The following is a 14,844-nucleotide window of genomic DNA, read 5'->3' as shown; positions in this document are numbered from 1 at the left end:
TAAAGCCGTTTGTTTGCTTTTTTTGTATTTTTGTATTTGTGAAAGTGTAAAGACGTTTAGAAAAGGAATAGTTTATTTTTGTTTGGTTTTAAAAATAAAAGGATATGTAAGTAATTGTTTTTTTTTTTTTAGGGTTATAAGGGATATTAAGGGGTAGATCAAAAAAAGAAATGAATTGAGGGGGCAAAATTCATAAATCTCGGTCCTACAGGGGTATTGGGCCAAATTCCCCTTTCAAATTTTTAATGGAACAGGGCCTTCATCAATTGCCTGTGGTGCAATGAATGGATGCCACACCATCTAAATTGTTTTTAGGCCCACTGAGTTGTTCAATTTCCCTTTCATATTTCTTGTTGAATGCTCCAACTTTCAAATCGAAAGAGAAAAAGAAAGGGAAGCGGCTAAACGCTCAATGTAAGTTTGCTAGATTTCAACTTCACATTGGAACAATGAGTAAGTTGTTTGTTTTTCTGAGAAAAATTCCCCCGTTTTAAATATCAATGTTTTGACATTTTTTTTTTTGGTTACCCTAAATGCCAAGTGGTAAGATTGAAAGCCGATAAGGAATGGGCTGGTGCTTAGAGGACAGAGAAAGCTCTTGGCATCAACAGGCAGGAAGTAGTGTTGTGTTAGTTCAGATGCATATGATGGATGATTAGGCAAAAAGGCTTAGGGCATTGGCTTGGACAAACACAAAGATAAGATCATTCTCCAACTTTTCTGATTGCTTACTCAATCACGACATATTTCACCAATTTGGCATGCCTATTCAAAGAGATGTTTTTTTTTTTTTTAAAGTTCTCTTTAGCGTAATGGTCAATGGAAGAAATTAGCACCCACGGAATCTTGTTCCAGGAAAATCAGGCTTGCCAGGAAAAGATAAATTAAGGAAGTAAGCCTTCAGGACAAAAATTTAGCAACTATATGTGTCAACTATTTAGAATAAGTTGTAAATTTTGATTAAAAAAAAAAAAATTTGAAGCTTGCATAGAAAATTAAGGAATTAACCTTACCTTCACCTTGCGAAGTGTGAACTCTACATTGTTTTTGCCAAAAAAATTAATAATAATAATAATAATAATAATAATAATAATAAATATATTAAAAGTGAACTCCGCATTGTGACTACTTTTTCATAAAGGAAACGCCGGCGGCTACTTTTTCATAAAGAACCTCCACGCGTCTGCTGAATTGAGTGGTAAATAGAAGGAAGACCATCAATCAATTTCGGGTTATTGTTTTTTTATGTCTTGGGAAGGTTCAAGAAGAAAAGATAAAGCTTCTTTTTCTCATGCTCTCCGAACAGAGAAACAGAGAATTTTGGGAAAGTAATTTAAAATAGTCAAATAGGGTTTCGGATTTTTGTGTTATGGGCAGTCGATCAATCTGCCAGAGAAAGAAACCAATAATAGGAGAGGCTGAAACGGCATCGGCTTCCGACGGAGAGCCTAGCTGCAGCAACGACGTAGTTGTACTTGTTGGAGGCCCAAGTTTTGGGAACAGAGGCATGTTGGTTTTCCTCCTTTTGCGTTTGCATTTTCTTTTTTATTGAGTTCGTAAATTTTTATATATTTCATAAAATTTCATCTAAAAATCAGATCTTATCTATAATGCATTATACGACCCATCAATAAACAAATTTAATTGTGTTTGAGATGATTTTATTTTTCTGAGCTGATCAACGACCAGAAATGTTATCTATATATATATATGAAGGGGCATTAGAATAGAGGGTTAGGAGGAATATATGTAAAGAGAAATTAACACAACGGTGGGTTTGGGGTTCCGAAATCTGAGGCTCTCTGCAATGAGCATAATTTATAGATCCAGAAGGAGAATGATTAAAGCTTCTTCCAACTTCATTTTATTTCGCTCCCTCCAACCAAAACGAGAAACAGAGCATTTTGGTTCTTCACCAATTAGTAATTAAGGTTAATTATGGGACTTTCAATTTGCTCTAACATTTTGTTTTACCTTGCAGATTATAGAAATATATGGCTTCTTCTTCTTCTTCTTCTTCTTCTCAAGAAGAGTACGAGTATGAGGTGTTTCTCAGTTTCAGAGGTGAGGACACGCGCCGTGGTTTTACTGCACATCTTTACGACGCTTTTCATAAAAAGAATATCCGAACCTTCATGGATGATGAAAAAGCTGAAACTGGATATAAGATTTCACCACAACTTAGGAAAGCAATTATGGGATCCAAGATTTGGATAATAGTTTTCTCCAAAGATTTCGCTTCTTCCACATGGTGTTTGGATGAAGTGCTTCAAATACTTGAATGCAACAGAAATAGAAATGGAGAAATTAAAGGCAATGTGATACCCATTTTTTATGGCATAAGACCAACCATTGTACGGAAACAGAAGGAAAGCTATGCAACTGCATTTGCCCAACACGCAGAACGTTTTAAGGATAGAATTGAGATGGTGCAGCAATGGAGGGATGCTCTAAATGAAGTGTCCGGTGTGACCGGTCATGATTCAGAAAATTTTAGGTAACTTTCGTACCGATTATTATTTTGTGTGAATAATTAATCATGTCAATAATTTTGCAAACCATCATTTTCCAATGCTTTGAATTTATTCTTGCCTGTATATGCAGTAGGAGTTAGGGTTCAATGCATTTTAGTATCCTTTAGTTTTGGACAAAGTAAAAAATAAATAACAGATGTAGTAATCAAGGCTTGCCATTCCCATTGATACAGAAAGTATTTATATAGGTTACAAGAGATTGAGATAAGACATATGATAACAACTTTAAGGTATAGAGATAGAGAGAGATAGAGATATACATAAATATCCAAAGTCATAATGCTAGGATTAATCACAACAGGTTGGGTAAGCCTCTCAGCAGAAAAAAAAAAAAAAAAAAAAGAAAAAGAACAAAAAAGGCCGTAGCAGCATGTAAGCATCAGGAAATATCTAAATTGTTATTCTAACAGGTTGGCCTTACATTTACACCGTTAGGGAGAATTTTTGTAATTTATATGTGTGAAAAATTAGTGAAATTATTAATATTTGTTTGCATTTAATACCATTAAGTTTGAAAAAATTACATTTTGTTACTGCAGAAACTATTAAATTTATCCATAGTTTTTTTACCCTCAATCCTTTGTTTCTTTCTTTCTTTTTTTTTTTTTAAAGTTTTTTAATCATTAATGCATCAAAGGAATCCAAAAACTCACTGTTTATTGGACAAATAAATATTAAAAAAATAGAATTTAGGTAAAAAATGTATAAACTGTTAGGGTTTTCTTACATTTTGGTAATTAACGTAATTTTTTGGAATTTAAAGCTTATTAAATGCAGACAATTTTTTTAAAAGCCTTGAAATGAACTTTACCCATAATAGATGATATTAATATGCATATAATCCGAAAAGTTAGGTCCAATCCTTCTCACCATAATAAAAATAAAATTAAAAATAAACTTTTAATTAGCTTATACGATAGATCGACGGGATACATAGTTACAAAAGTATCCATGCGTATACGGATACATAGTTAGAAAATTATCTATGCATATATTTCCGATTAAATCTTAATTTGCTCTGTCCTTGCGGGGACAATCCAGTGGCTATTACCACTGCTGTCTTGGATAAGAATCCAAGTTTGAATTCCCCTGCCCATTATGAAAGGGAGAAAAAAATAATAATAATAATTTGGTCTCTATTTTATTCTTACTGAGCACTTAAGAACGACAAAGTAATATTTTGGCTTATCAATTTCAAGGTCAAGACAAAGTAATATTTTGGCTTACAACCTGTTTTTTCATTTCCCCCCCTCTAAAAAAGAAGAGTCAACCTTATCATCTTTTGGAACGTTTGTCAAAAACATTTCTCCATAATATGGCCCTCTTAAATGGGGAAATGCATTGACAAATTATGGAGACATGTTTTTGACAAATTACCCATAAAAGAGTCAACCTTATCATCTTTTGGAACTATTTCTTCTTTGGTCAAATCAATCCAATGAGCAGTTAACGTTTAAATGAATAATGGCAATTGTGGCATAACTTAACATAATGGGAGTAATGAGTATAAGACTTGAAAGGATGCTTTTCTTCTTTTTATTTTAACACACCATTAGATGAGTTCTTTCAATTACAGGGATAATTTGTCAAAAACATTTCTCCATGATATGGCCCTCTTAAATGTATACACACACATACATCTATATATATACATATATATCAAACAATTATCTACTCAGCGTTTATATTAGATGTTTTGCACTTGATAAGTCATGTGCCATCCTGTATAAATTTAACTCATGTTTTAAATATAATATTTGTTTTAAAAAAACTAAAAAATAAACTTAGCCACTCATAAAACCTGATATTCTCTGCTACTTTTTTTTTTTTTTTTTTTTGGGTTGGGTTTTTTTTTTTTTTTTGGTTTGGGGGGGGTATGTGGTCATTGTCTATGTTCTATTTTTACACTAAAATATATACATATCAATGCATGCTTAATAATTATCATTTTACATTATTTGTTAATAAATAGTTTGATATTAACAATTCGTAGTTGGATTGAAAATCAAACATATGTAAACAAAGATGTAAAAAGCAAAAGAAAATCCTAATTCTTTTTGTCATCCCTAAATAGTACAAATTATTTCCAGCCAATAAAAGGGCCGGATAATGTTTAGCATCTAATATTCAGAACTTTTATTAGAGTATTTATTAAGCATAATATTTTTGTGTGTTACATTTCATTATTTACAAACAAAATAATAAAATTAAACTAAATAATGAAATTTTGACCAGCTCGGCATTCTAGTAAATGAAACTGATACAATGAACACAATGCATTTTATTTTTTCCGACCCAAACAATGCATTCGTTTAAAGTAATAAAAGACTTTATTTAACAAATGTAAACAAGTGAAAAAAATAAATAACACTATCTCCTTATTAATCGGCAAGAACAACTAATAATATCCAGATAATCTAGTTATATAACTAATACATATATATATATATATATATATACACATCAGTTATCTTGAAAAACAAATAATATATTGAGAGTTGAAACCTTCTATTTTATTCTTTTAAATGCCTAAATTTATTTTGGAGCCTTTGTTACTAACAAATTGTATTTTATTTATTTATTTATTTTTTGGTAGGTATGATCACGAGCTAATTGACAAGATCGTTAATGATGTTTTATTGAGGTTGCCAAAAGAGCAGTTAACAATTGATCATTTCAAAAAGAACTTGATTGGAATTGAAGAGCGTGTCAAGGATATTGAATCATTTTTATGCATTGACTCAGAGGATGATGTTTGCATAATAGGCATTTGGGGCATGGGAGGTATTGGTAAGACCACCCTTGCTGGTACTGTGTTCGAGATGTATAAATCTTTTTTCGATGCTGATTTCTTCCTTAAGAATATTAGGGAGGAATCCAAAAGACAAGGAAAAGAGCATTTGAGAAAGAAACTTTTTTTTGGCTTATTAAATGATGAATCTATTCTAATGAAGGACACCCCATTCGAAATGTCAACTTTTATTCAAAAGCGGTTGGGCAAAAGAAAAGTTATTGTTGTTTTAGATGATATGGATGAAATATTATCATTAAAATATTTTCTTGAAGGGCATGAACAGTTTGGTACTGGAAGTAGAATCATTGTCACAACTAGAGATGTGCAGTTGCTTAGGTCAGTCACTGATAAAATTTACGAGGTTAAGGGGTTAGATTACTCTAAAGCTCGTAAACTCTTCCATAAGCATGCTTTTGGAAGACAAGTTTCTGTTGCAGCAGACTATGAAGCATTATCAAAAAGAGCGATAGCCAGGGCAAATGGCAACCCGTTAGCTCTTAAAGTATTGGGCTCTTTCCTTTGCTCCAAGAGTAAACAAGAATGGAAAAGTGCATTGGATAAACAGGAAATAGATCCACACAAGGAGATTCTTCAAGTATTGAAAATAAGTTATGACGGATTAAGCAAAGGCACCCAGACTATGTTTCTTGATATTGCATGCTTCATTACAGGTGAAGTTTACAGAGAAGAAGTAGAAAACATGTTCAGCTGCAGTGACCATTATGATGTGACAATAGAAATAACTGCTCTTATTGATAAATCCTTATTAACAGAAAGCCCATATAGAAGAGGATACTTGTTAATGCATGATTTACTTAGAGAAATGGGTCAGGCAATTGTTTGTGATGAAAGCAAAATACCTGGAAATCGTAGTAGGTTGTGGACTACTAAAGATATTCTTCATGTATTGGAAAAAAATAAAGTAAGTGTCTATATAAATGTGCCATATTTAAGAGATTAAGAGATTTTCTTATATTGTATCTTTATGTATAACAATGGTTTGTTTTTCAGGGAACTGATGCAATCCAAGGCATATTATTGAATCTTTGTAATCGAGGTATTGAAAAAAATGTGCAAGTGAGCCCTATAGTATTCTCAAATATGTGCCATCTAAGATATCTTAAAATATATGGAGACAAACAAGATGATCAGGAATTTGGTCATGAATACCTAGGAAAGCGGTTTTGGCTATTCAGATATTATAATATATATGCTCCTGAAGGTCTGTTGGATATTTCTGATGAGCTAAGATATTTTCATTGGGATTCATGCCCGTTGAAATATTTGCCAAATTTTAGTCCGAAGAATCTTGTTGGACTTATTATGCGTGGAAGCAAACTTGAAAAACTTTGGAATGAAGTCCAGGTACATATGATCGCTTAATACAGTAATTGTCATGTATATATAGATATATAAGTTTTATACACATAATGAGATGTTATGTGGTTATTTTTAATTAAAGTAGATGCATGCAGTTGATCCTTTGTTTTCTATTTTTTATTTTTTGGTTTGTGACTGACATGACAGCACGTTGACCTCGAGAAGTTAAAGAACATTAATCTTAGCTATTCTGAGCACCTTACTGCAATACCAAATCTATCTGGGGCTATCAATCTTGAAACTATAAAGCTCCAAGGTTGTAAAAGTTTGGTTCAAATTCATTTAAATCTTCAGAATCTCCGCAAGCTTCAGATTCTAGATGTAAGTCGTTGCTATAATCTCAAAAAATGCGGAGCATCTGAAAGTCAAGAGGTGCCCTCATCAGTTCCCGTTGGATTAGATTTCTCATATTGCAATGAAGTTCAGGTACGATTGCTTAATTTAGTTATATACAATATATGTTGTTATATATGATATGTTATGTTTAATAAAAGTAGATGCAATGCAATTGATCCTTTTCGTTTCTTATTTTATTTTATTTATTTATTTATTTACTTTTTGGGTTTGTGACTTACATGACAACTCCTTCACCTCGTGAAGTTAAAGAAGATTGATGCTAGTTATTGTGAGCACCTTACTGAAATACCAAATTTGTCTGGGGCTATCAATCTTGAAACTATAACACTCCGAGGTTGTAAAAGTTTGGTTCAAGTAGCTTTAAATTTTCAGAATCACCCCAAGCTTCGGATTCTAGATTTGAGTGGATGCGACAATCTCGAAGAATGCAGAGATTCTGAAAATATTGCAACCAATAATACAACATTTATAGAAGAGACCTCATCATCTGTTCCCGTTGTATTAAATTTCTTATATTGCGAAAGACTGAGAAGTATACCAGAAAGCATTGGGAAATTGAAATATCTGAATCGGCTGAATCTTAGTAAATGCCCAAACTTGGAAAAGTTTCCAGAAATCTCTTCAGGCTGTATGGAATGCTTGCTTGAGCTTTCATTAGATAGAACATGGATTGAAGAGTTGCCCGAATCAATTGAAAATATAAAGAAGCTCAAATACTTAAGTTTGAATGGTTGCAAAAGATTTAAAACTTTACCCCAGAGCATTTGGAAGTTGAAATATCTGGAAAAGCTGATTGTTTGTCACTGCCCAAACCTGCAGGGAAAGTTTCCAGAAATCTGGGATGTTATGGAATGCTTGTATGAAATTGATTTAGAGGGAACAGGGATTGAAGAATTACCCGAATCAATTGAAAACATAAAGAAGCTCCAACACTTAAGTTTGAATGGTTGCAAAAGACTTAAAAGTCTACCCCAGAGCATTTGGAAGTTGAAATATCTGGAAAAGCTGATTGTTTGTTATTGCCCAAACCTGCAGGGAAAGTTTCCAGAAATCTGGGATGTTATGGAATACTTGTATGAAATTGATTTAGGGGGAACAGGGATTGAAGAGTTACCTGAATCAATTGAAAATATGAAAAAGCTCAAACACTTATATTTGAATGGTTGCAAAAGACTTAAAAGTCTACCCCAGAGCATTTGGAAGTTGAAATATCTGGAAAGGCTGATTGGTCGTTATTGCCCAAACCTGCAGGGAGTGTTTCCAGAAATCTGGGATGTTATGGAATACTTGTATGAAATTGATTTGGGGGGAACAGGGATTGAAGAGTTACCTGAATCAATTGAAAATCTAACCGGGCTCACAATTTTAAACCTTGTAAGTTGCACACAGATAAAGTTTCTCCCAAAGAGCCTCCGTAAGTTATCAAGGCTCGTTAGGTTGAACCTCATGGAATGTTCATCACTTGAAGAATTGCCTCTCCTTCCACTTGGTTTGACAAAATTGGATATAAGTTACTGTGAGAGCTTGAAATCAATGCAGCAGATTCCATCTTCATTATCTGAGTTAGATGCTACCGGTTGTACATCAATGAAAACAATATCAAGTTGTGAATCGGCTCACATTCACAACCGACAATATTTTGGGCCTGGTCGGCATATGTTATGGAGTTTCGAAAATTGTCTGGATTTGGATCACAACACACGCAACCATATAGATGCTGATCTTGTATACAATAGAATTTATGTATGTATTATTTTTCTCTCCCTGTTTGTATATGTTTATATGCGATATTCTCGCATGCTCTTAGTTACTTTTTATGATAATTAATTTCTCGTCCATGGTATAGGGCAGGGCATGTCCATTGGTTGATGTTGTGTACCCAGAAGATGAAATCCCAAAGTGGTTCGACAATGCAAGTACTGATGCTGGGAATTCGTTCAATTTTCAGCTTCCTCTAAATTGGTTTAAATTTACTGATATCCAGGTCCCTTTTGTTGTCTGCATTGTTGGTGTGTCGAATAATTTTGATGATGATAATCATGATAAGCGAATGCGGGAAGTTTCATTGGAATACAAGATCAAGTTCAAAATCAATACCATTGATGGCCATCTTCACGAATATATTGGTGGTTGTGCAAGTACTCATTTACAAGCACAAGCCCATAATGCTGATCACGTGTTCATTATGCACAACCGAGATATGTGTTTGGAGGGGCGAGTGTTGGGACAACTGATTGGACCTCATTGGTGCTTCAATCATAGGGGACTGCAGTCTTCTTTCAGTATACGATTGATGGAACGTGTAGGTGTCAATTTGAACATAAAAAAGTGTGGGATACACTTCTTCATCCAATGACCACGATGAAGCAAATGTAGACAGGACTTGTGGTGATTGTTCTGATCAAGCAAGTGGATATCAAAATAATATATATCCTCAGCTTAGTTCCAAGAGAATCAAGCTTATTGGACAAGATACCTCGTCCAAATGAATCGGTACGTACACAAACCAACAAATTTACACGTTATCTAATGGTTCGTATTTAAAAAAAAAAAAAAAAAAATCATATTATTTTTCTTAACCAGAATTAAATAGTTCCATAAATCTAAATTCTGAAATCAACCCTTTGTTGATTATAACTACTTTTGAATCTGCAAACACAGAGGGTAAATGAAAAAAAAAAAAAATTTCAGGTTTTCATAAAAATTTCTAATTTTTAAAATGTCTATATGCTAGCGAGCATTACTTTTATATTATTTATGTTTAGTTCTTTTATAATTTTTTCTTAATCAAACAATGACAACTTAAATATTGATATCTGACAACTGATTTTGTATTTTATTTTTAATCTACAGGCTGTTTAAGCACCCTAACAGTTTCTCCTTCCAGGACTTCTACCATGATCATGCACGTAGGCATATCAAGTATGAATTCCATATTATAAACATTTAATGGTTCCTTTTTTTTTTTTTTTTTTCCCTTGGTGAAAAAAACAGAGAACAAAAACTAATATTCCTGAATTTTGTTTATGGTGTGTTACAAATGGATGATATCTCTCACTCTACTCGTATAATTGCTAATTCGAATTTTTTTTTTCTCCTAATTTGATTTTACCTTCTTTTTTTTATTTAGGGGAAATTGGGCTTCTATTTATCAAAGTGCAATAAGGCCCAATTCATGCAGACTGTCAACGCGAGCCCCGCAGTCGTTGCGAACAAATAACTAGCCCAATGATAAAAGGATGATGTGTGAGGAAATGAAGGAAGAAGAAAAAAAAAAGAAACATTTTGTACTAAATTTTTCTGTTTCGCTGAGATGTTTTCTTTCTTTTTTGGACAATATAGAGAAGATATTATTACGTTTGTCTTCACAACTAGCCATGACGTAATTGTAACTAAAATTTTAGTGGCCAGATAACATGTATTTTCTTATGTTATATACAAAATGATTTTATCATAGGCCCCAAAATGAACATTAAAAAGTTTGTCCCATAAGTTCCAATAAAACCACTTTATTATGTAATGGTATTGACCTGTGGATGCAAATTATTTAACGTTATATATTATGTCACCTTTTTTTTTTTTTCTTTCAACCCCCCCCTCATACACAAGAAACGCGGTAGATGAGGTTTGAATTTAGAGTAAATTAAAACAAATAAAAAGTAGACATGTAACCAGCAAGCAATAAATCAATATATATGCCAAGTAAGATTGATTCGGTCAATGTATAACTCCCATTCACTCCTAGGAGATAGAAAATTTGTAATATCAGGATAAAAAAAAATTTACTGTAAATGATCAAAAAAGAAGAAAAAAATCAACAGATACAATTATATATACACAGCTAAAATATTTCACATAAATAATAGATACACTAACGAAATTCGCTCTCTGTAATAAATATAACTAATTTTTTAACAGTTTTGTTTTATTTTGTAATAAACATTGCTATGGTTTCTTTCTGTCAATCCTCTATAGTAATTTAGCGCATTAATTAATTAATTGATTAAATTTAATTTTTTTTAAAAGTACTATTTATATAAACTGATTGACAATTGAATACGAATCTTTACAGAGATAATATAAAATTATAAAAACATCCGTTCCATGTGAATAATTTATTATATGTGACTTTTTTTTTAGTCGGTGAATAGTGTATGCATGATTTTTTTTTTTTTTTTTTTTTTTAAAACAGATTCGAACCTAGCTTATAAATTGGGATTTTGGTGCTTCTTACTATCAGAGCTATCACACGGTCTCTAGTATGTGTAACTTTGTAGTTGATGAATGAAACTGGGAAATATGACTGGAAAACCTTTCTCTATCGCAATGTGATATCACCTCTATCTTTGCAAATAAATAAATAATATCACCGATATATTTATGGATATTTTAAATATTTTCGATGGTTATAGCATTCCAAATTATATATCCTGATTATATTTCAATTTTATTCTATTTTTTAGTCAAACAAAACTTTTTTCAAAATGACACTTTTGACCCTTGTTTGATGATACAATCAATTGATTTAAGTACAATTCATCATTATTACCAAAAAATAAAGTGCAAGATTCACCTTTTTTTAGTAATTAAATTGGGGATAAACTTGTGATTCAATATCAAATTCTCACAATATTTACAATGTTAGATTGTAATTTGAAAAACAAGATTGAAAGGTGAGGCACATAATTAAATTGTAGTTATGAGAAACAAAGAGGCATATTTGTAAATATCTATTTCAAAACTAACTCTATATTACAAGAAAATAAATAAATAGCATCTTCTATATATCACGGTCAATTCAAGCCATATCTCCAAATTAATTCCTCATCCTTTCTTCTACTTTCTTTGCTAATTTGGAAACGTAGGCATACTAATTATCAGGAAAAGCAAAGCAAAGCACAATGTCTCTTTATGCTAAGTTGGAAGCTGATGTAAAAATCAAAGCTCCTGCTGAGAAATTCCAAAATCTGTTGAGAAAGCTGGAAACAAAGGGCAATACTATAGGCATTTTTTTTTAATTAAAATTTTCATAAACAATTATGTGATTTCTTTTAATGTTTATTAAATTAATAATACCTTACATTAATGAAAAACAAAACCACTCTTATATTTACAAGAAATAAAACCACTACAAAAATTGCCAAATTATCGAATATCAAAATTTTGATACAAAATTTGGTTATTCTAAATTTACTCAAAAACAAAAGCAAAAATTGAAACCCTCCCCACAAGTTCCACGATGTTATCACTTCCAGCATACAGTATACTCGGCAGATGGTTTGTGAAATGCATGTATGTAAATGGGGAACTCTGGTTTGGCTGTCGACAGCTTCCAATAAACTATTTGTAATACAATTTTTATTTAAATTTTGTTTTAATTTTAGCCGTTATTTTTTTTTTAATTACACATAATTTTGGTTATTTTTTTCAACTTTTCAATTACTTTAGTTGTTTAAATCCTAACAAAATAAAATTTTGTTTTCATTTTGCAGTGTGGATTCTATTTATTGTATCAATGCGTACTAAGTTCAATATTTACTGGCAAAGTACATTTTTTTTAAAGATTGTGCCAAAGTACATTTAATATTTTCTATCTACAGAAAAAAAATAAAAAACGATTCAACCTTTAGTTGACGTAATACTCTAATTAATTGGACTACAGTATGAAAAAAAATCGTTACCAATACTATAAAAAATCGCAGTATTAGTGATGGGTTTTTATAGTATTAACGACGGTTTTTTAGAAAATCGTTACCAATACTATGAAAAATCGTCACCAATACTGTGGTCCGCATGAAGTCCGCACCATAGATGGACTGTATATATATATATATATATATATTGAGGAAAAGCAAACTGAATAAATAATCAAATAAATACCGAAAATAATCAAATAATCATACAACCAACACAAGAAAGTAATAACGACCATAAAAGCTAAACAACAAATACTAGTCAATTTGGTGTGGTTTTTTTTTTTTTTTTGGTTGTTTTTGTGGATATGTCACTTCAATTTGGTTCGGTTCATTTTATTAATATATTTAGTTAGGTTTGATATTTTTGCTTCATTAGAAACTCATCCGTAAACACAGGAATCAAGCAACACAACCATCATAAACAATGGATCGAACCTCCAATATCAAACAAAATACTATGGGAAAAAGGGGCCAAAAAAAAAAAAAACGTAAAGGGATTTTAAATCCCATATTTGACTCTAAAAATTAATATGGGAAAAAAATTGAAAGGAAAACTGAGGGGAAAAGTTATAATTGAATTCTATTTTCTCCCACACTGGGAGGGAAATTGAAATTCTTTGGGAAAAGTGTCCTCTCCTCTCTCTCACGCACGGTCTCTCTGTCTTTCTCACCACTCTCTCTTTATAACTATGTATCACAATCTCTCAAGCCGAACTCCATTGGCGAGCTAGTTACAGGGAACTATAGGTTAGATCTCTCAAGCGGAACTCCATTGACGAGCTTATAGTTTCCTAAATGCATGGCTTTGAATTTAAACTGTGGGTTAGATCTAAGACTCCATTGACAAGCTTATAGTTGCAAGGAATGCTCCAATCCCATTATATGAATTGTTATTCTATTTATTTTTTCCCTTTTTGGTTCTCTGGGTGAGTTTTGTATAAATCAAACACAGGAAAAATTTTGTATTTTTTCCTCTGACTCTTTTTTGTTATTTTTCATTTCCTCTCAGTTTTTCTTGCTTTCCTCAAGCTTGTTTTGAGATCCGAACTATGCCTTAAAAAAAAAAAAAAATACAAGTAATCTTCTTTAGAGAATGAATTTAGCTAGTTAGAAAATGAAAGATATCTACAAAGTTAATAATTAAAAGCAAAATAAGAATCAAATTAAAAAACTAAGCTAATAAAAAAATATATAAAATCTAAAACAAACAAATTCAGATTAAAGAACCAAAAATTCTAAAAATAAAAATAACTAAAATAAATATTAAGCATTAATATTTGTGATTTAATGCTTAATTAAACTACAAATATAAATTAGTATATAATATTTAAATTAATAAAGTCTCAAATTTAAAATAAAATTTTAAGACAAATTCGAATTTTTGTATCCATTTAAATAAATCAAATTAGTACTTATATCAACTTAATCTTTTTAATCTGTTAGATAAATTTAATAAAAAAAAAATTCAAATCACCCCCCAATTTTTTAACCTTTTTTTTTTTTTTTTGGTGGACAGGAGAAGTGGACACCGTTCTGAATGTGGCAATTGTTTTCGTTTCTTTTTTTGGATAAGGTCTTCTTTTGTGATTAAGTGACAATTGTTTTCATGGAGGCATATACTACACAACCAAAACAATTGGTAGGCGATGCCCAACTTTAAATCAAGACAATAGAGATTGCGATGAGCGACAAGCAGGCCGGGAAGGCCTTCCTATTCCCCTCCCGTTGGGATTCCATCCCATCCCCACCCCATATTCCCCACTTAGTGAAAGGGGTGATGTGGGAAGGTATGAGGATTCCCATTCCCTATTTTGCTTTTTTGTTTAAATTTTTATAATAAATTGCTCATGATTAGAAGGTTATAAATTTAAAATATGAGAGTGAAAGAAAAAATTATTGTAAATGATAAAAAGTTTTGACCAAAAAGAGGAAATAGAGTGATTGCTTTGTGAATGTTGAAAACAAAAAACAAAAAAAGAAAAAAAAAAAGAAAAAGAAGAAGATATAATTGTGATTGGATCCTCCAAAAAGAGGAAATAAAGTGATTGCTTTGTGAATTTTGAAAGTATCGAAGAATACAAAT

The 14,844-nt window shown here is 31.6% G+C and overlaps 1 protein-coding gene across 4 annotated transcripts; it reads left to right on the top strand.

Moving 5' to 3' along the window:
• Positions 1-541: 541 nt before the first annotated feature.
• Positions 542-10,519, top strand: LOC112488884 (disease resistance protein TAO1). 4 transcript variants are annotated; one of them, XM_048462385.2, is made up of 9 exons: positions 542-1,505; positions 1,982-2,497; positions 5,131-6,250; positions 6,340-6,693; positions 6,856-7,134; positions 7,309-8,808; positions 8,912-9,558; positions 9,919-9,974; positions 10,196-10,519. In XM_048462385.2, the coding sequence occupies exons 2-7, from the start codon at positions 1,995-1,997 to the stop codon at positions 9,419-9,421; spliced, it is 4,266 nt and encodes a 1,421-aa protein (XP_048318342.2). In that variant the 5' UTR covers positions 542-1,505; positions 1,982-1,994; the 3' UTR covers positions 9,422-9,558; positions 9,919-9,974; positions 10,196-10,519. The 4 variants fall into 4 exon arrangements, with proteins under 4 accessions (XP_048318342.2, XP_060669449.1, XP_060669450.1 ...); XM_060813466.1 differs by having other exon boundaries at positions 9,919-9,987; XM_060813467.1 differs by having other exon boundaries at positions 542-1,509; positions 9,919-9,987.
• The last annotated feature ends 4,325 nt before the right edge of the window (positions 10,520-14,844 follow it).

The sequence above is a fragment of the Ziziphus jujuba genome, chromosome 12, assembly GCF_031755915.1.
Source record: "Ziziphus jujuba cultivar Dongzao chromosome 12, ASM3175591v1".
Classification (NCBI taxonomy): Eukaryota; Viridiplantae; Streptophyta; class Magnoliopsida; order Rosales; family Rhamnaceae; genus Ziziphus; species Ziziphus jujuba.
The sequence above is the reverse complement of the archived record's forward strand: the minus strand, read 5'-3'. Positions and strand labels throughout refer to the sequence as shown.

Bases quoted from the DNA above. Each gene is read 5' to 3' on its own strand.
- LOC112488884 (XM_048462387.2), top strand. From the start codon at position 1,995: ATGGCTTCTTCTTCTTCTTCTTCTTCTTCTCAAGAAGAGTACGAGTAT. The intron at 6,251-6,339 runs GTAAGTGTCTAT...TTTGTTTTTCAG, and splicing joins ATGTATTGGAAAAAAATAAA to GGAACTGATGCAATCCAAGG. The intron at 6,694-6,855 runs GTACATATGATC...CTGACATGACAG, and splicing joins AACTTTGGAATGAAGTCCAG to CACGTTGACCTCGAGAAGTT.